The sequence below is a fragment of the Takifugu rubripes genome, chromosome 9 (assembly GCF_901000725.2).
Source record: "Takifugu rubripes chromosome 9, fTakRub1.2, whole genome shotgun sequence".
Lineage (NCBI taxonomy): Eukaryota > Metazoa > Chordata > Actinopteri > Tetraodontiformes > Tetraodontidae > Takifugu > Takifugu rubripes.
This window is the reverse complement of record NC_042293.1, coordinates 394231-413905: the sequence shown is the minus strand read 5'-3', so window position 1 is coordinate 413905 and position 19675 is coordinate 394231. Positions and strand designations below refer to the sequence as shown.

The 19675-nt window shown below is 48.8% G+C and overlaps 1 protein-coding gene across 1 annotated transcript; it reads left to right on the top strand.

The window, feature by feature from the left end:
* Window positions 1-1552: 1552 nt before the first annotated feature.
* Window positions 1553-13928, top strand: edc4 (enhancer of mRNA decapping 4). The gene is given in 42 exon segments (XM_029842042.1): window positions 1553-1764; window positions 2499-2658; window positions 2799-2910; window positions 3206-3305; window positions 3645-3831; window positions 3946-4093; window positions 4238-4342; window positions 4802-4914; window positions 5013-5096; window positions 5179-5274; window positions 5406-5505; window positions 5602-5667; window positions 5669-5750; window positions 5753-5782; window positions 6667-6733; window positions 6884-6975; window positions 7768-7949; window positions 8074-8148; window positions 8185-8315; window positions 8558-8684; window positions 8771-9066; window positions 9136-9366; window positions 9503-9607; window positions 9682-9828; window positions 10481-10517; window positions 10768-10912; window positions 11006-11161; window positions 11381-11430; window positions 11432-11497; window positions 11572-11643; window positions 11645-11738; window positions 12360-12514; window positions 12517-12566; window positions 12814-12848; window positions 12851-12939; window positions 12941-13009; window positions 13011-13034; window positions 13145-13159; window positions 13161-13191; window positions 13194-13308; window positions 13379-13514; window positions 13516-13928. Coding segments are annotated over 42 exon segments (4308 nt in total). The 5' UTR covers window positions 1553-1676; the 3' UTR covers window positions 13561-13928.
* The last annotated feature ends 5747 nt before the right edge of the window (window positions 13929-19675 follow it).

Here is a 19675-nt window from a genome sequence, read left to right as displayed (position 1 = left end):
TGAAAGTGAATTTAAAAATTCAGTCAATTCCGAGTCAAACCCATAATGTACTCGTACCACAAGTAAAGTACTTTTTAGTTATGTCTTCATGACTTAACATGTATTTTGCCCTCTGATTATTCTTGTTTCTGTTTTTCCTCCTATGTACGAATATGTACCACTTTAATATCCCTTCGGAATTATTTTGTAGTGTATTCTATAAAACTGTTATAAAAATATGTCACCGTGCATAATATATGTAAGTAAATCGAAAATATACTGTATATTCCACTTGTAACCGTTATGGACAGATATGTGCACATATATTGTTACAGTGAGGTGGTTTTTCCTGCGTCGGAAGGGGGGAGAGATGATAAAGAAGGACCTCCTTGGTGCTCTGGGTCCAACGGCTGCAGAGCTCTGACCGTCCGGGGGTGAAACATCTGCAGCGTGGTCCTGCAGACACAGAGATCTGAGCCTCCTGAGAAGAATAAGCAGCTCTGGCCCTTCTTTGACAATGCATCAATGTTATTGTCCAAGTGACACTTGTAACGGTCACAATGTCAACTCTCCTAATTGTCCTGTATTCTGGAATCCACAACCAAGTCCTTGGTCTTTGTGACGCGGGCTGCAGGTAGTTAGCCTCCACCAAACCTATCCTGAACCTGATGTCTGAGGTGGTAGAAGGTAAAACAGGAAGGGGATGGTGTCCAGCCTCCACATAATGCAGCCAGTCTGGAGGTAGTTGTTGATCTCTGTCTGTGAGTTTAACATCCATCCACCTGGGCATGTATTGGACCTGCTCTTCTCAACATGCTGTTAGAAGCACTGGGGAAGTCAAAGGATGAGACTCTCACAGTGCTGCCTGCCTCCCCCAGGTGGGTATAGACCCTGCAGCAGGAAGACAATGGCCTGTCCGGTGACTTCATGTGACATGTCCTGACGTCCTCGGGAACAGTAACCAGACATGAGGTTTTCCCACCGGATTGGGATGACCCATCATGCGTCTCAGGTTCAGGTTGAAAAAAGTGGGGGAAGAGAGGGACATCCACTCTTTCAGCACTCTGGAGTTCAAAAATTAAATTCAAACTTTCAGACACAAAGTCTAAGGATTGTTATAATTTTTAAGTAAGTACATTTTAAGTGTAGTACTGAAAAGAAAAAAGGTAGGTTATATTTGTGGTAGTAGCCTACAATGAACTTATTTATAATGATGATTCTGATCATTAAGTTTTGCTAAAACAAACATCAGCTTAAAAAAATCAAGGACACCAGCAAAACGTCACATAAAAAAAACTTCCGACACTATTTGTTGCAGTAAACAGCCAAGTTCCAATACCACATAACCGTTTCATCTGGTAAATTCTTTTGCCACTGCACTTTACTAGATTTCTACAACATCATTCCTCCAACTCGTTGTAGACAGCTTGGTTTATAATAATGTGTGATTAAACCAGATGGCATGAAGAGAGGACGGTCCTTTTTTCATAAATAACCCTTTTTCATACGCTGGGCTGAGTCCCCAACGCGGCTCATGGAGCAGCAGGAACGGAAACAGCGGGGGGAAGACATTACGCACGGACACGGCGGAAGTTTATTCTCGGTTGCTCTGGGTGAATAGAGACTGCTATTTGCTGGGGGGAAGAAGTCAAAACTTTTTACTTTCGCCCTTTATAGGCCCACTTTTCCCTTCGCCTATGGCGTCCAGCTCCGATATAGATATTGAGGGTGCGACACAACATCTCCGAGATATCCTGAAGCTCGACTGCCATGGGAACGGTACAGGTAAACCGGACCGAGACCGAAAACCCGCCGCCTCGGTAGTTTAGGCCGCAGAAGCTAATTTTTGGGGAGCTTCTTTGACAATGTTTTTTGGCTTTGCAACCTATCCGAATTGCATTAATAGTAATGTCCCAGTTGACTAACGTAAACCTGAAGCCAGCGTTTTGGTGTTAATATAAATACAAATGTAAAATTCTCCTTTAGAAGAGCAAATGTCCGCTAGTCCTTTAATTGCTTGGAGCGCTAACTGCGCTCAAGTGATGGCTAAGCTAGCGTTAGCATCTTCCTCATCTCCTCTCAACTCGGCATTTTTACGCCATGGGGATTGTTAAAAAGACCACTGGTGGTTTCTAAAAACCTGCCGATGCTAATGCTACGCTATCTTAAAGTCGTATCTTTTAGCCAGACATGCAAGAATACAACTAAAGGCTTGGCCTTCGCAAGTGCGTAGAAAGTCAGCCATTCATTTTTAAGACACCATTCGACATATTTTAATTCAGAAAGTCTCTGGTTTTGGGGATGAAACACTGTTTTTAATAGAGTCGACACATTGTAATAATTGCTTTATTGCAGTTTTATCGTAACTGCAGTCAGCACTCGGTGGCTTTAGTCTGAATATTAGGAGTTAAAGCTTTTTAAAGCCCTCATTGTCACATGCACAATGACACAATTATCCAGTTGCATAAGTTAATAATTTCCTTCCCCTCAACCGTGTCTCACCCCTTTTTGTCTTTTAGATGCACCAACAAGTGATGGACAGAGAATGCCCTCTTTTAATGAAGAGCTGAATGGGTTATTGGGCGCTAGTCTTCTGGCCAACACGGAGCATTCAGCCATATCTCAATCCACCAGACCCACTTCCACAGACACCAGCAGCTCCCAGGACACCCAGATAATGTACGGCCCCTCTCCCAATCGCACTACCAACGAATGTTCTGTCGTGGGACTCGGATCACGTTTTAACACAATTTCTGGGCTATTTTTGTCACGACTTTGATAAAAAAAATAACTTCTATTGTAATGAATGCGATTTCCAGCTGCCTGTCTGGTGACGATAGCTCCACCAACATTCCCATCACTGCCAACAATGTGGAGATCGTGGCGAGCCAAGATTCCAGCATCAACAGCAAGGCTCGTGGCAGCAACAAGGTCAGGCGCAGGATCTTTAGCTAATGTGGGTTGTCAGCTTTAGAAAGCGGCGTCAACTCTCTAAGACGGTCAATTGACCATAAATATTGTAAAAGTGCTGTACGAATACTTTTGGAAAATTAGAGAACAGCCTCAGGAAGGCAAAGGAACATGAGTGAAGATGTACTGTAGCATGTAAAGGTTTGTAAAGGTTAATCTTTAGATTTTAATCTTTACTGTTTCTAAACAGCAGAAAGGAAAATGGCCGAGAGTAAAAGTTAAGCCACCCGTCGTGAGTAACCTTTTTCTCATTTAGGTAAAAATCCAACCAGTTGCCAAGTATGACTGGGAACACAAGTATTATTATGGGAGACTGATCGCTGTGTCCAACGCCTTCGTGGCATATGCCATAAAAGGTGAGTCTTTTATCACAGGAGTTTGTTATTAACTGGACGGGATAGAGAGAAACGTCTTGATTTCAATGAAATACACATGTTACCGTTCTATGGATCATCCCAGTGGTGTGTGGAAATAAAACAATGATTGTGCGGCATCATTTTAAGAAGAATTCATTCACCATTTGCTTCACTGGGATTAGTGGTGATTGTTCTCGGGGTTGCTCACGTTGCATCGAGCTTAATGATCAAAAGCTTTGGACCTCACCGGTCCGCAGACTATTTTCTAACTTTCATCCTGTCTAAGGCGGCGTTGCGTGATCCCCTCCCCATCAATGACGCTTCCTGTATTTTCCCCAGGAGCAAACAACCACGCCATGATCCGGATTCTGAGCGTTTGCTTTGCTGAGCGCTCCCTGCTGAAGGGCTTCACCGGAGCCGTCACAGATCTGGCCTTTGCACACATAGACTCCTCACTCTTGGGCTGCGTGGACGAAGCCGGCAACCTGATGGTCTGGCAGCTCACCTGCAATGGAGACAAGATAGTGTATCCTGAAGTAGTAAAGGACCCCCCCCCCCACACACACACACATACACCAGCTGAGCTGCATTAACGGCTGTTGCAGAGGTTGTTGCTCTTAACTCCTCCTCCCTATAATAGTGATCAGGTAGTGGTTCACATTCGACGGCCAGAGGAGACCCAACTGAGCTCCTACCGGCGAATCATCTGGTGCCCGTTCATCCAAGATGACAGTGAAGATGGCCAAGATGTCACCAGTCAAACATTGGCTCTTCTGCATGAAGATATGGTACGAGTGTCCTTCAGGTTCTTTATTGATATAGTTTACACTCGCAACTTTATCTTTGTGTTAGCCAGAGCTTTAGGAGGCACTTTTATTTGCCAATAGTTTCCAGGTTGAAGCGTTTGAACCGTGTGACTCTCCTTTATTTAGGCTGAAGTGTGGGACCTGGAGGTCCTGAGGTCAAACAACAGTAGCTGGCCCATCAGTGTAACGGATGTCAAAGAAGGCCTCATCACAGTCAAAGGACATATGCAGGTAGGTCAGGATGGAGCGGCATTCCCACAATCCCACCACGTTGCATCATTCCCAAGGCCTTTACAGAGGGGGGCGGACTTTTGACCCTCAGGCCACACTGGGTTCTAACACCAGGCAGCAAGGCGTGAATTAGCCAGGCTTATCGTACTAATTCTTTATGGGATGGAATATTATCTCCTGCCTGCCAGCGCCGCGGGCCTGCTCTGTTGCTGATGTCGTGTTCTTTAGAAGCTGCAGCAGTTTCCCGGCCTATCGAGGCCGTTGCTCGTCAGAAATGATCGCGGTTGGGCTCAATGGGCCCAGAGAAAACAGGAAGTTAGCGTTTATGCTGCGTTTATGTGCTCGTGGAACACTGGAGGAATGGGTTCTGCCTTGACTGGGAGAAATCTTTCGAGTTTCCGTACGTTGTGATCAGTTTTTGCTGAAGGGCTTGAGGTTTTGTTCTGTCCACCTCGGCAGCGGGTCAGCGAAGGTGCCCTGTCTCCAGACGGCACCGTGTTGGCCACAGCCAGCCACGATGGATACATCAAGTTCTGGCAGATGTACATCGAAGCGGGGCAAGACAAGCCAAGGTGGGTGACAACTGGACAGGATGTTCAGAAGTTTCATTTTAAAAAGGAAGAAAATATTGAGCTTTTGTGGGTTCTGGACTCCCCTCGTCGTCGTCTAGGTGTCTTCATGAGCTGAGGCCTCACGGAGGGCGGCCGCTCTCATGCCTTCTTTTTTGTGATAACCACAAGCGGCAGGATCCCGAGTGAGTAGCGAGGCACTTATTTTAGCTTCCTGAGACCGACGGTGTCACTTTGTTTCAATCTCCTCTCACCTCTTCTTTCAAGGGTTCCCTTCTGGCGGTTCCTGATCACCGGAGCAGATCAGAACCAGGAGTTGAAGCTGTGGTGCACCGTCTCCTGGAACTGCTTACAGACCATCAGGTGATTGCTGCCTCGCAGAAACCTTTGGTTGTGAGCGGAATTTAGCCGCTCCCATATTTCACAGACCCGCTCTGCCGTCGGTGGAAGCGTCGCATCCCTTTATTTCATTTCCTGCTCCTCTTTTTTTCCAGGTTTTCTCCAGATCTGTTAAACTCAACAGTCTTCCCAAGCCTGAAGGCCAGACTAGACCTGTCTGCTGAGTATCTGATCCTCACCGATGTGCAGAGGAAGGTCAGGCCTGTAGCAGCTGCTGTATAGAAGCAACACCTAACTCATCAACACCGTTGATATTAACCCTAACCCTTCACTCTTGTCTTCCCTCGCCAGGTTCTGTACGTGATGGAGCTGCGACAGGATCTGGATAACGGCAAGGCCGTGTTCACAGCAGTGTCCTCAGTTCCTGATGACGCACCCTGTGCTCAGCTTCGGCGTGCGTGAGGTGACCTACAGTAGACTGCAGAACACCGAGCTCCTCCCACGGAGGAGGAGAGTGAGAGTCTATCAACAGGTCAGCATAGAGATTCTTCCATAGTCTCATCCTTCATTCATTCATCTGTTTTTGCTGCGTTCTGTTTAACCCACTGGTTGAGTTGGACAAGAAGCTGGGAAGGTTATTCTCCTCCTGCTGCTGGTGGTTGTTGTTTGTTGTGTTGTTGTGTAGCCCTTCTGTTTACAGTATATGGATGAACAGAGCTCTGATCCCACTGATATGATGTCGCTAATTGCTCATGCTAATAGCTGGAATATTACCGGAGCTACTATAGGGGTCACATGTGGGGCAGCTGTCTCCGGAGGGCAACTGGGGGGGGTAGGGTAGGAAACCTGACCTGGGGGGGGTTAGGGTAGGAAACCTGACCTGGGGGGGGTTAGGGTAGGAAACCTGACCTGGGGGGGTATCCCAGTTTAAATCTCTGACTTCCAAGTTCAAATGGAACTCGCAATTTTAACACATTAATTTAGAATAAATATAGTTTTCCTTGATATTCACACGATGTTGAGAGAAGGTTTTTATTCTCTTATAAATAGATGTTTGAAATGAATGAATTTGTGATCATTACTTTAACATTTTGTATTTTTTCTGATTTAAAAGTGTTTTTTTCCTCTATTTATTTCGGTCTCTTAACAGACATAAATGAGCCATGTTGGCCTTTGGATCAGATATTTAGTCCTTATTAGCTGCCAGTAATGCTGCTCAAGCCTCCTGGTGGACAGAGGAAGGTCAGAGGTGTCGTTGGATCCTGAGAGAACTTGCTGTGTTAGTCAGATTAGTGGGGTCGCAGCAGGTCTCGCTGCCCCGGTACGGTGCAGGAATATCAGCATCTTTCCAATGGAAATGCAGATAAACGTGTGTTGTACTTTACCACTTTTAATTGTTATTGTGCTCCCTTTCAGAAGGTACTCAAGGACCCACAGAATCAAAGACCGGCATCCTAATTAAGCTGTACTGTGTCCACACCAAGTACGTGTTGTCCTCCTGTCAAGTATTTAAATACAGTTGTGTGTGGTGAAGGTTACAGCAATGACAGATCCATGACCTCGATGCTAGCTGATGATTGTTGTGTGCTGTCAGAGTGGAGTACAAAGTTAAAAGTATGTGAATGTGTTGCAGGAGTCTGCAGGATGTCCAGATCTGGTTTCAGCCAAATGCATGCTCCAGGTTCGCACCATTCCTGCCACGTTCAGATTCCCAAGATGCTTTTGGTAAGTCTGCCTCTGTCATCAGTCAGTGGTTTATTTACCGCCTCCACACACCGTAAATGTTGTTTGTGTCTGTTCCATTTATAATATCCGCCTGTAGTTTGTGCGAAGGTGTTTTTGCACCCAGGAGAGTTTTCTCCTCATGCCCACGGAGGTCAGATTAGTGGAGCTGAACAGGTGAAGAGTGAACTCCAGGGTCCGCCAGATCCTCCTGGAGGTCTTCTGCAGCCCCCTGAGGGTTCTGGCCTGCTCTTCCTATCAACCCGACCTCGGATGTTTTCCTGGTCTTCCAGACCCTGATCGGGACCTCCTCTCCTCCTGAGATTGACTGATGTTTCTTGATGACATCCTGAACATCTTGCAGTCTTCTCCTGCTTCTTTCCATCCTTCTCTCACCCCTCGGAAATGTTGTCCGAGCTGTAGGCCTTTAATAATCGGGCATCGACTTCTGCCCCCCTCAGCCATCCTCCGTCTTCACTTTAGCTCCTGGTGGCCACCAGATGTCGTTATTTCGCTGTGGTTTTCCACCCTCAATTTCTCAGTAATTGTTAGGTGATGGATTAAGTGATCTGGAGGGTAGATCAACCAGTCAGTAAACGTGGGCAAACATCTGGAATGGGGTCAACTGTTGTTAATGGGGATGCGACCTTTTGACCAGCGTCACACTGAAGTTTATCCATGATTTAAATGTGGCCGTGTGTGTAGTCACTGACCTGCCTGATTAACCTTTTTGTGTTTTGACAGTATAAAAAACTGCGATTGTCTATCATATTTTAACATCTTCACCTCCAACAGGTTTTTCAGACATACTCACCGACCAGAGTTCTGACAAGGAATCGGGAACCGGCTCCCAGACGGAACCTGAGGAGATCCCCTCACTTCCTGCACCCTCTGACTTCCTGTCAAACTCGGGCAGCAGTGGCGGGACAGTGCCTAAGCTGATGACTCCTGATGCTTTTATGACACCGAGCGCATCGGTAGAGGTCTTAAACGAAGAAACGCACATCAATTTAACTGCATCACTGTTAGCACTGACATAGTAATGTTTAAAAATGATTACACCGAATCATGAATATTGATATTTGCTTATTCTTACGTCAGGTACCAGCTTCTCCTGGCAGCAGCGCCAGCAGCCTCACTATTGTGACGGCTATCAGCAAGCAACTCAGACTCCACTAACAGGTGAGCTTCTACAGCTAAATTATCTACTGCTTTTGTCCAGCAGAGAGCCAAATGTTTCTCTTCAACGAGCCAAATATCATTACTGTGTGTGGAGAAACCTGGAGGAGGCGGGATGGTGTACAACGTGTGCAAACGTGCGCAGATACGAGTGCTTATGTGCTGTGAGTCAGTTGTAATGATGTGTGACCAGCTGGGGGAGTGACCAGACTGCTCACAAAAAGCCCAAAAAAGAGGAAGCAGCTAAAAAGTTCAGTGTTCTACACAGCCAGAAAGATGGCGTTTCTAATTTAATAACCAAATGTGTATCAACTGTCTGTCATCTCAGCTGCTTGTCTTGTCTGTCTGTGGTTGTCAACATCAGTCTGCTTTTCTAAAGGGAGTGTGTCGGTGTTCCCGTTTACAGAGCTATTGATGACGTCAGTCAGAGTCCAAACAGGGCAGAAAACACCAGCAGCGGTAGTTTAAATCTCTCTACCAGCAGCCCCAGAGCTCCTTCTGCTGTGCTGCTGCCTGGACTGGACAGCCTGCACGTAGGACCACTTACTGCTTCACTAAAGCCTTTTAATATCTGGATTCCATGAGGATTTTTTTAATGATCCTCCCTTTTTTCCCCCAGGCTCTGTCGTCCCCCAGTGGCCCACTTGGGCTGGATGGTCCTCAAGTTCTGGATTCTCCACTGTTGCCCCCCCTGGCCTCTCCAACCAGGGCCCGCTCCCCTGACGTAATCTCCTCGGCTTCCACGGCGCTCTCCCAGGACATGCCGGAGATAGCGTCCCAGACTCTGCAGCATCAGCGCGGACTGGTTTCCAGTTTGGAGCCCTTGCCTCTCCCCGTCCTCCACACGGACTCTATGGCCTCTGCTGCGTCTGCCTTACACCTCCTCACCTCACCACATAGTGCCAACAATGACAGGTGTGTAATGCTCTCTTACTTTATCACACAGTATAAATCAGGACTATAAAACAAGTTCTGTTCCCCCAGCCTCTTGCCGCTTGAACTAGGAGGTGCAGATGGGCCTGTGGGTGGCGCTGTGGAGTCAGAGCCAAGACTCAACCTGACCCCTTCTCTACTTGAGAATGCTTTCTCCCAGGACAACGCCGGGGCGGGGCCAGGGTCCTCCGAGGGCAGCATTAGCCACACGCACTGGCCAGCGGCGCCCGACATCACCAGAGAAACCAGGAACAGTCTGAGGGACAACGGCCTTGGAGACTGGTGAGAATCCCCAAGCAAAGTCTTTTCCAAAACATCGGGCCTGTATTCAAGCCTAAACTGTGTGAACAAAGACCAGTTTTCCTTGCATCATTTACCAATGATGTTCTAATGTCTCACGACTTCTGCTGTGTTGTAGTTTAGGGGAGGAGTCACATGACAGAAACCTGAGCTCTCCGTACCACCGACGCTCCTACCACATCCTACAGAATGACCCCAATCAGGACGGGGGTGCGGACCAAAGGTAGCCCAAACCCGCCGCAGTCTTTGAAGCGCACCGTCTGGGTTCCCCCCTTGTTTATGTGTGGTTTTGTCCAGCGAGCCCGATGACGAGACGAAGGGCCTGGCGTCATCTTCAGAGAACTGCGGCGGCGCTCGCTCGTCTCACAGACTCCCCGTTAAGGACTGGAAATCGTCCCCGCGGGGCTCCCCGAAGCTGTGGAGGAAGACCAAGAGGGATAACGGGTGCGTGAGAGCGCGATAGGGGCTCATTTAGACGTTGTTCTGAGTGGAGCAACAGGAAGTCTCTTTTGTGGGTCCCAGTTTTGAGTGATCATCTATGACACTGATGCCCCCTAGTGATGGAGGATGGGAGCTGAGGACCAAACAGGAGCTGATAGTTGTCACGTTTACTGCTCTCACTTTACAGATAACAGATAATAAAACGCGTCATTGCTTTGAGTTCTTCAGATTCAGATTCAACTTTATTGTTATTGCACATGTACAGGTACAGAGCAACAAAATGCAGTTTAGCATCTAACCAGAAGTGCAAAAGAAGCAGCAAGTGAGGATAATAACTTAATAAATACAGTATGGCGGTTATTTTACAATTGTTTACCGGGTTGTGCTATAAACATATTTTACAGATGGGTTTACATTAAATGCCTTGGACTATAAGTGCAGGAGCTATTTAGCTATTTACATAAGATAGAGGAGATGTGCAAATTATAAATTACGTGTATACAGATGATAAAGTGCATGAGTGCGCAGGACAGGTTTAAACAGTAGCTACATTGGTTACTAAGCTAGTGAGTTGTGTAAACTGCTGTAGTGTAGTGAGGTGTGGAGTGTGTAAGGGACAATTCTTCTAACCTCTTTAAACCTGGTTTGTCCTCAGCGAATCGTCTCAGGCCCGGCAGCTGGACCACGGTCAGGTATGTTCCTCTGTACATAATGATCCGGCTCCTGTGTTCCTGAATCATATTTATGAAAGGAAGCAACGTTTGTATTTACAGCTGTGGCACAAAAAGCCAAGAGTGGTGGGTCAATTTGGACCCCCCCCCCCCCCCGATAGCTGTCTCAGACATCGTCTGCTTATTGAATGACCACGTCAATACCGTCTGCCTCCATCACGCTGACTTCAACAGTTCAGAAAGATAAATGATTTCCTCAATTGTCTTCCAGAAAACTGCAGATATGGAGGAACTCTTGATGGTCCTCCGGAACCAGCAGAGAGAATTGATGGAGCTCCGTGGTCAAATCGAAACCATGCAAAGCTCCATTCTGTCTCAGGTCGAGCGTGTTCTGACCAACCACCAGGAACAAGAACGTATCCTTGTCCTCCAGAGTCCCTCTCAGGGACCAACCGGCATCCTTTTTCTTGAATGTGAGATTTGTGGGCCTTGACGTCTGACACCTGCAGAGGGCAAACTGGGGAGGCTAGTGACAGAGAGTCAGAGCCAGCAGCAGCAGCTCCAGGAGCAGCTGGGCCAGCAGCTGAGCCACACCCTCACCTCGGTGCTGAGCAGCCGCGTGGACAAGCTGCTCCGCGAGGAGATGAAGAAAACGGTGCCACAAAGTAAGAAAATCCCACATCCAGCTGTCATTTTAGCCCATTTGGCACCAGCGCGAACCCACCAGACTTTAGTCTTGAGACGCAGCGCTAGCGGCTAATCTTGGACCTTGTAGCAAAGGTCTAGTATCTACGTTCATGGAGTCCAGGAGAAGTCTGGTGCTGATTGTGGGTCGGCCTTTCCCTCTCAAAGTATCTCCTCCTCTTTTCCTCCGGCCTCACTAGCAATCACAAAGAGTCTGGAGCCGGTCGTTGGCCTCCTGAGCAACACGGTCAGCGGCTAAGCTGACCAGCGTCGAGGCCACCCTGAAGGACAACGTCACCAAGGTGGTCAAATCCAAAGTAAGTGGTTGGCCCCGACCCTGCAGCCGTGACCCCTGTCTCAGCTCCTCTGATCACCTGCTCCCCGTCCCCAGAACAAAACGGACGCCATCGGCCGGGCGGCGGCTGAGGCCATGCAGGGGCCCATCCAGACGGCCTACAAGGACAACCTTCCAGAGCATCGTGCTGCCCGTCTTCGAGCGAGGCTGCCAGTCCATGTTCCAGCAAATCAACGACAGTTTCAAACAAGGCACACAGGAATGTAAGGCAACACATCTGAGCAACCTGTAGACGAGGAGTAACGTGTAGAGGCGCCCCATCAGCAGGAGCCACGTGGTCAGGAGCCTCGTGCTCAGGAGCCTCGTGCTCAGGAGCCTCGTGCTCAGGAGCCTCGTGCTCAGGAGCCTCGTGCTCAGGAGCCTCGTGCTCAGGAGCCTCGTGCTCAGGAGCCTCGTGCTCAGGAGCCTCGTGCTCAGGAGCCTCGTGCTCGCCTCCCCAGGAGAGGCAGGATCCGAACAGGCGCTTACTACCGCGCCTTTCTTCTTCGGTGGTATAACCCTCATTATAGCAACGTTTTCTGCGTCCTAGGCCAGCAGGGTTTCTGTTCCCTGACATCAGGCCCCAACTTCTGGACACTTTTAAAGGCTTCCGTGTGGCCGTACAGTTAAATTACACTCATCTAACCAAGTTTTATTACCTCAAACTGCTACATCTCTTATTTCTAATAAGCCTTCCACTTACTGGGCCCTAATGATAATAATGATACTACAACTAATAATCAAATTCTAGTTCTAATGATGCTAACCATTGTTTATTAGTATCTTTTATGCTTGAAACATTTTATCGTGGTTCTTTCTCTTTAGAAAGGGGGACGATGAATTAGTCGTGTTGACTGTGATGTTGCAGATATCCAGGCAGCTGGAGAGACCACATGAAGCAGAAGGACCAAAGAGACCCGGGACCCCCCTGCTGGGCCAGCTCCAGCAGATGATCGACAGCTTCCAAAGCTCCAGCGACCAGCTGGCCAACAACATCACCCGCCAACGTCCGCCGTCGAGCTGCAGCACCAGCTACAGATGATGGTCGGGAAGTAAGTGAAGAAGCACCCCGCCCATCAATGGACACGCCGAGACGGGCAGAACCTGTGCACGTTGATCCCTTCTGAGTCTTCATAAGCTGCCCACATCTGGAACTGGACCCTTTCTGATCAGTCACTGTACAATAATTAGGGTCTTTTGGGTCGGTCCTAAAATGAGCAGTGATTATTATCAGTGCTGTTGTTCTTAGTGTGGTGTGTGTATGTGTGTGTGCGTGTGTTGTGTGTGCGTGCGCTCTAGTCTGCAGGAGTCCATCCTGAGCCAGGTGCAGCGGATATTAAAGGGGAGGTCAGCCTTGCTATGAAGGAGCAACAGGCGGTGGTGACCTCCAGCATCATGCAGGCCATGAGGTCCGCAGCAGGGACCCCCCGTCCCCACCACACACCTGGACTACCAGAGCCAGCATGCCAACATCCTGCAGCTGCTGCAGCAGGGCCCAGCTCAACCAGGCCTTTCAGCAGGTAAAAGAGACCCGGCGGGTCGCTGGCGGCCGTTTCCAGCATGATCGAACGGTTCCCCGTGAACCAGTAGAACGCCGCCTGATCCAGTGTGTGTGTGACTTCCTGTCCAGGCGCTCTCGGCCACGGGACCTGAACCTGGTGCTGTACGTGTGCGAGACATCGAGTCCCAGCAGGTGTTCGGGCAGCACTCCTGCCCCCTCAGCCAGCCGGTGCTGCTGTCCCTCATCCAGCAGCTCTCCTCCAACCTCACCACCCGTTCGGAGCTCAAGATCAGGTGAGGGGGGGCGACCCGGGTGTTTTCCGGGCTGAGGTGGCCCCGTGTGCTGACCTGTCTGTGTGTGCAGCTACCTGGAGGACGCCGTGATGAATCTGGACCACAACCGACCCCTGACCAGGGACCACATGGCCACCGTTCTGACCCAGGTCCGACAGAAGCTGTTTGCCTTCCTGCAGCACGACCCCCACAGCCCCCTGGGCAAGAAGGGCGCGGCGCCTCATGATGATGCTTCAGGGCCTGGTCAATTAGCCGCCTCGCACCTCCGGCCGGGACCGCCAGTTCGTCCCCGTCGCCTTCGCGTTGCAGATATTTAAAGAACAGCTGCTGTTTGTGTTGTTTCGTTTCGGTTCATCTTCTTTTATCTCGTCATCAAAGAGTCTGGTGACCAGCTAGTTTTTGTTTTTTTTTTCATGTTGTTTCAAGATTGGAATGTTCGTCCCAGTAGTCCAAGCCCCCCCCCCCCAACCATGACAGTTTTAGCTCTGATTGTTAGAAGGTTCAACACCAGAAGGGCAAAAAACATCCTATGTTGGTTTTTTTCCTTGTTCATTTAACGAGACCTTTTGTAAAGCAGATCAAAGGTTTCCAGAAATAAAAGCTGGCAGAATTCACCTCAACCATGTTTCTGCTCTGGTTCCAGTTTGGTTCTGTCCAACCGGGACAACCGGCTCCTCCTCCACATTTCGCCGCGTCTCCCACTGGTACCCGCCGCTATCGTTCTCACAAACCCGGTTCTGATGAAACATGTCCGGGCCCGTGGCCCGTTCTTCTGGATTCGAACCAGTAACCCTCCAAGAAAGAAGTCCTTTTATTTAGCTTTGTAGCGAAGCAAAAGCAGGCGGGTTCAGGAATAAAAATGGATCTTGGTACCAAATTGGCTTAAAAGACATTAATGCTTATTTGTATGGAAATGAGTCATCCACAGACACTTAACAAGAGTTAGGAGGTAAGGGAGCAACGGAGAGACAGGCACAAACAATAAAAATGAAAGATGACTGCAGTCAGGTCCAACAAAGCCTGGTTTCTATGGAAACACTCAAGGAGGAGGCGTGCCTTCAGCACGTTTTGCTGGTCAGTGCAGGTCTGCCAACAAAACCGGCACGTCCACTCAAAAGGTCGGCGACCTCCAACCGTATTGGAGGTTGCTCGGAGGACATTTTCAAGACTTCTGACGGCAAATGTATAGAAATAATACGTACAGTATATCTCATTCATTTCTCAGCCTCTCACCGTCCAGCCCCGCCTGGGGGGGGTCTTTATACTGTCGGTGTAACTGGTGCGCGAGTCTGAGAACCAGCATCACCAGGCTCAGCCCGTTGGTGCGGCACCTGAATGGGGGGGCTGGCTAGTGAACCTGCAGGAGGGTTGTGATGTCTCGCCCCTCCTCAGTGTCTCCGTTGTAAGACCTGGATGATTGTCTGCGGTGGTGGAGAGAACTGTGAGGAGCTGTGCATAGCTGCCATCACCCAATGGGCCCCGATAGGGGAACAGTTGCTTCGCCGCCACTTCCACAGTCCTTTCACCGGAACCTGGTCCTGCTCAAGGTTTCTTCCTGTTAAATAGGAGTGGTTTCCTTGCTTGTTGGGATTCTGTAAAGGGCCTAGAGACAATTTTGATGGTGACAGATCAACTGGTGGGTACAGAAGGTCCAGGCCACCAGACTGGTGGATACAGAAGGTCCAGGACACCAGACCGACTGGTGGATACTGAAGGTCCAGGCCACCAGACTGTCTGGTGGATACAGAAGGTCCAGACCACCAGACTGTCTGGTGGATACAGAAGGTCCAGACCACCAGACTGTCTGGTGGATACAGAAGGTTTAGGCCACTTGACTGACTGGTGGATACAGAAGGTCCAGGACACCAGACTGGTGGATACAGAAGGTCCAGGACACCAGGCTGACTGGCAGCTCTCCAGCCAGTGATGTTCTCTCTCTTGTGGCCATCCGTGTGAGAGTAGCTGATGAACTCGGCACGGCTGGGGTCAGCTCTCTGGTAACCTCATTGCTGTTTGAGATGAGCTTATGTAACTTTCAACCTGCACTGCAGAGTTCTTTGGCTTCCTTGACACGCTGGATTGGTTAGGGGTAGGGTTAGGGTTAGGGGTTAGGTAACCCACAGTTCTGCTCTGGAAAGTCCCCCTGGTTTAGTTCTTGAAGTTTGCTCTAGCAGGTTAACTGTGCTATAGAGCTTAGGAACCACCTGTGATCCAGCTGATATCAAGTGGCCCTCCGGTTCATCTGGTACTGAGCCAGCCTGCTAGCTTGGCGGTGAACGCAAACCTCCCTTTCTGACTAGATGCGTCATGAAAAAATTAGGAACTCTCAAATGCGGCTTATCTGATTGTCCTTGAGGAGGAGCCGCCCTGCCCTTCTGATAACATGGATTCAGCTTATTTAGGGGATTATTGATCTTTTTTTCTCTGTCCTCCATTCAGGAGTTTTAAAGCCTCCTCTCTTTATAATTACTCACTCTTTTTCCGTCGCCTACATTCGTTGATTGTGTGTTTTATTTTTGTTTCTTTGTGATCTGGGAGGGGACATCAGATTTACAAATGTTCATTAAGCTTACGGCGCGTCTGTACGTGTATCTGTGCACGTCCAGCCGGCCCTCCCTTTATTCAAAGCAACCCAGAACACCTGGGAGGTTCCCCCAGCCTGCTGTTCCCAGTACTGAAGCCACACCATTACAAACATCCCTGCTGGGTCGTTGGACCTCCATGCCTGAACTCCCAGTGTTGCTTCTGGGTTGGCTTCCTGTGATTGTTGATCCGTCCTTACGGGACCCTAAACAAAGACCCTTTTTGGCCAGGCCTCTGTCGTGGGTGCCGTATTTGGATCCCGTCACCAGTTGTGAGGGTGCATGCGTTAAGGTTCCTCCAGATTTGCTGAGCGATCAATTCTGAGTGACGTTATTGACATATTTCATGTGGGTTTCTCAATTATCAGACAATGTTGACGCTGTAATGAGGACGATGGAGGGACAGGGACAGAGAGACCGACTGGCTGTTTGTTGCCGTTACCAAGGAAATGAACCATAAAAGCCTCTTCACCCTTAAAAATCTTCCTTTTGTAGAGTTTAGGGGTGGGGTCTGATAAAAGCCGATGTGTTGAAAAGCCTCCTGCTGCGGGATTGGAGAAACGCTCCGTACATCACGGAAAAGCTATCAGAGAATGAGGAGAGATTTTCCTCTGACATGGAATTTGTCCATCATGGAGCGCCGGTGAAAGGCTCTTACGTCCTGATCGATTTGCTGAAAAGCCCGATGCACAACCACCTGCGGGGTGGAGACATTTTTCTGTACTCTGACAGAGTCAAACGTCGGCGTGAGCCCGGCAACGAGCAGTATGGCCGCCTGAAATCAGAGGGGGAGGATGGGAAAAAGAGCAACCTTTAACCCCCCCACAGTTGAGCCACCCGCAAGAAAAGGAAAAAAAAGAACACTGATTCCATCCCCAAACATGATGACTTGATCATATGATTTGTCAATTAAATGTCGTTGTTCGTTGTTTTCAGCTGAACGGCCGCTTGGAGGTCGTTTTTGTTGCAGGAAGGCGCCGCAGGACCCAGATGATAACGATAATAAATGCATTGCTGACCACACCAGTCCGATAATTGGTGCTGAAACCGTTTGTTGGGCTGCAGCATTTTATCAGTGCAAGTTCCAAAAATTGCAAGATGCTCCGGGGATGGTAATTAAAATTGGGAGCGAATCCATAAGAGTGGAAGAAAGTTCCCATCCCGTCCTCTAGAGTTGTGGTAGTCCTCCTCTAGAGTTGTGGTAGTCCTCTAGAGTTGTGGTAGTCCTCTTCTAGAGTTGTGGTAGTCCTCTTCTAGAGTTGTGGTAGTCCTCCTCTAGAGTTGTGGTAGTCCTCCTCTAGAGTTGTGGTAGTCCTCCTCTAGAGTTGTGGTAGTCCACTTCTCCCTTGATGTGCGTTGATCAGTGTTGGGTAAATTACTTTAAAAAGTAATTGAATTAACAACTGAATTGGTCCTTCATAACTATATTTAGTAACCAGGGAAAATAAGTAGAGCTTTACTTTACTAAAACCTGTAAAAATGTAAAAGAATGTAGAATTTTGAGGAGGTCTTTAGGGCCACTTGCATAGAGAGTCATGGAGACGAGTACATGAAGCATGAAGTATTATTGGACCTGAAACCACAACTGGTAGACATACTGAAGACTGGGACGATTGGAACAACATCCAGCCCCCCGTAACGGTGGTAGCTCCGTCTGTACGGGAACCCGGAGGGGTCGTGGCTCATGCAACAGTGTGTTCTGGTAGTGGGGGGAGGGGCCAGGACACCTTCAGAGCACTACCGAGGTACCCCTGAGGAAGGTACCAGAACCCTACATTGTGGAAACCTAAGCTTGGACTTTTGTTGAGCTTGTCAGTCCTTCATTCCAGGAAACACATTCTGCTCAGTCAAGTTTTGGCCTCCACAAAACGATGCAAGATCCCCCAAGAAAACGGCCAATATAACAGAGCTGAGACCTTCTGAGAAGACCGTCCTGCTTGTTTCTGTGGTATTTGGGTACATGAGTCTCTGTCCAAAGTCTGGTCTGGAAAATGTGGTCTTAGTCATGTGATACCAGCCATGGGTACAGATCAAAGAAGAGCCTTTCTCAGAAGATCGCTCAAGTTTTACTGTGAACGTTTGTCCTTGTTCTTGCATAAAATGGCCTCCTGACCAATGATGCGTTGACTCGGCGGCCTCTAGGCTTCTTTATTCCACGTGATGTGCTTGGAAGTGACCCACATGTGGTTCCCACCCGGTGCGCCTGGTCTGGAAGGGTCACAGGCAGCTGCTCTTCTCATGTTGAATATGTCTTTCATTTAGAAGAAAAACGACATTAATGTGGCCTGAATGCAGTGAAGATCTTCTGTCTTGTTTGGTTTGTTGGTGCAGTTTGATGTTTTTAAGCTCTGAAGGCAGAAATACACAGAAGTCAACTATCCCGTTTGTTGGAACTCCCTTTTGTGCACTTTGATCCTCACTTTGTTCACGTGTGTCCACGTGCTCTGAAAGGCGCTTTGCTCAATAACCCGAGTGTGTTTGTGTCAAAGACTTGAGCTTTCAAATGGCTTTTCTTTTCCCCAAATAAGTTTTCTTGGTTTGAATTCTATAAAGGTGGGTCGTGATCTAATAACCCTGTGAAAATGTGGGCCCCAGACTGAGGCCAGCTGCGACCCTCTAAAGAGAAACGGCACAAAACAAGAACCAACCAACACATTAAAGGTCCTGCCAGACTATCAACTACCTGCTTTTTTGGGTTATTTTCTTTTATAAAACTGGATCTGGATCTAGGGGGCCAGACCTCCAAGTGGGCCCGCTCCTTCTTCTTCCCCCCCCATGGTGCTCCCTTCTTGATTTTGTGGGTTCTCATCTGATCACCACCTAGAGCCTGATCTTACCTGTGTTTGAGACCCTCAGGGCTCAGCTCAGCTCACTCAGTCCCGGGAGGACGTCCTCTTCAACACCAGGTGGCAATATGCATCTTTCTGGTGGGTTAATACGGCAGGAACTTTATCGGAACCATGCCTGCTTGGCCCTCTTGACGGGCCCCTTAGTGACGAGAGTCTCACTGTGTGCACAGGTAAGGAGCTAAGGCGGTCGCCGTGTTTCTGGTTTGTGTGTCCGTGTCCACGGAAGTGGATGCCTCCACATGTCCACCACCACCCTCGGAATGTGGCTAAAGACCATCCTGACAGGTTCCTCAGCCAGATCCCCTTTGGGTCTACGGGGGTCTGACCAGGTTCCTTCGGTGCCCTCTGAGCCACTTTCCACTGTGGACTATTGTGCCTGTGTTTGACATTGGACTCTTGCAGCCCCCAAATACTGTAGGTGTCCTGTAAAAGTGGACCAGCGGTGGTTGACTGGGAAAGTTCCCTTTGTAGTTCCAGCTGTTTTTGAGCAGCCACGACAACAAAGGCTTTAAAAATGTTTAAATATTCATACAGACGTATTTAAAAAGATTATTTGATCAAAGACTACGTTGGGGAAATGGAGGCAAACACCCACGGGTCTCCAGTACTGGCAGTAGTCCGTCGCCCCCCCCCCCCCCCAGACATGCAGCTGCAGTTCCAAATGCAAATGAAACTTTTAGATCCTCAGATAAATGTTTGTAGTCCTGCGTCGGCTTCACGCACCTGAGCGCAGCAGTGACGGACGACGTCGCCACGGCAGCACAGATGTTGCTAACACGGATTAATGGGGCCCTGATATTTGTGGAAGATCAGTCGCAGCTTTTGTTCCCCTCTAGAATCAAGCGCTGGTCACACCTAAAGCACGAACATTTCATGGTATAAATTGTTATTTTTGTTCCGAATTTCTTTTGGTAAATGCTGTTAAACCACCAGACT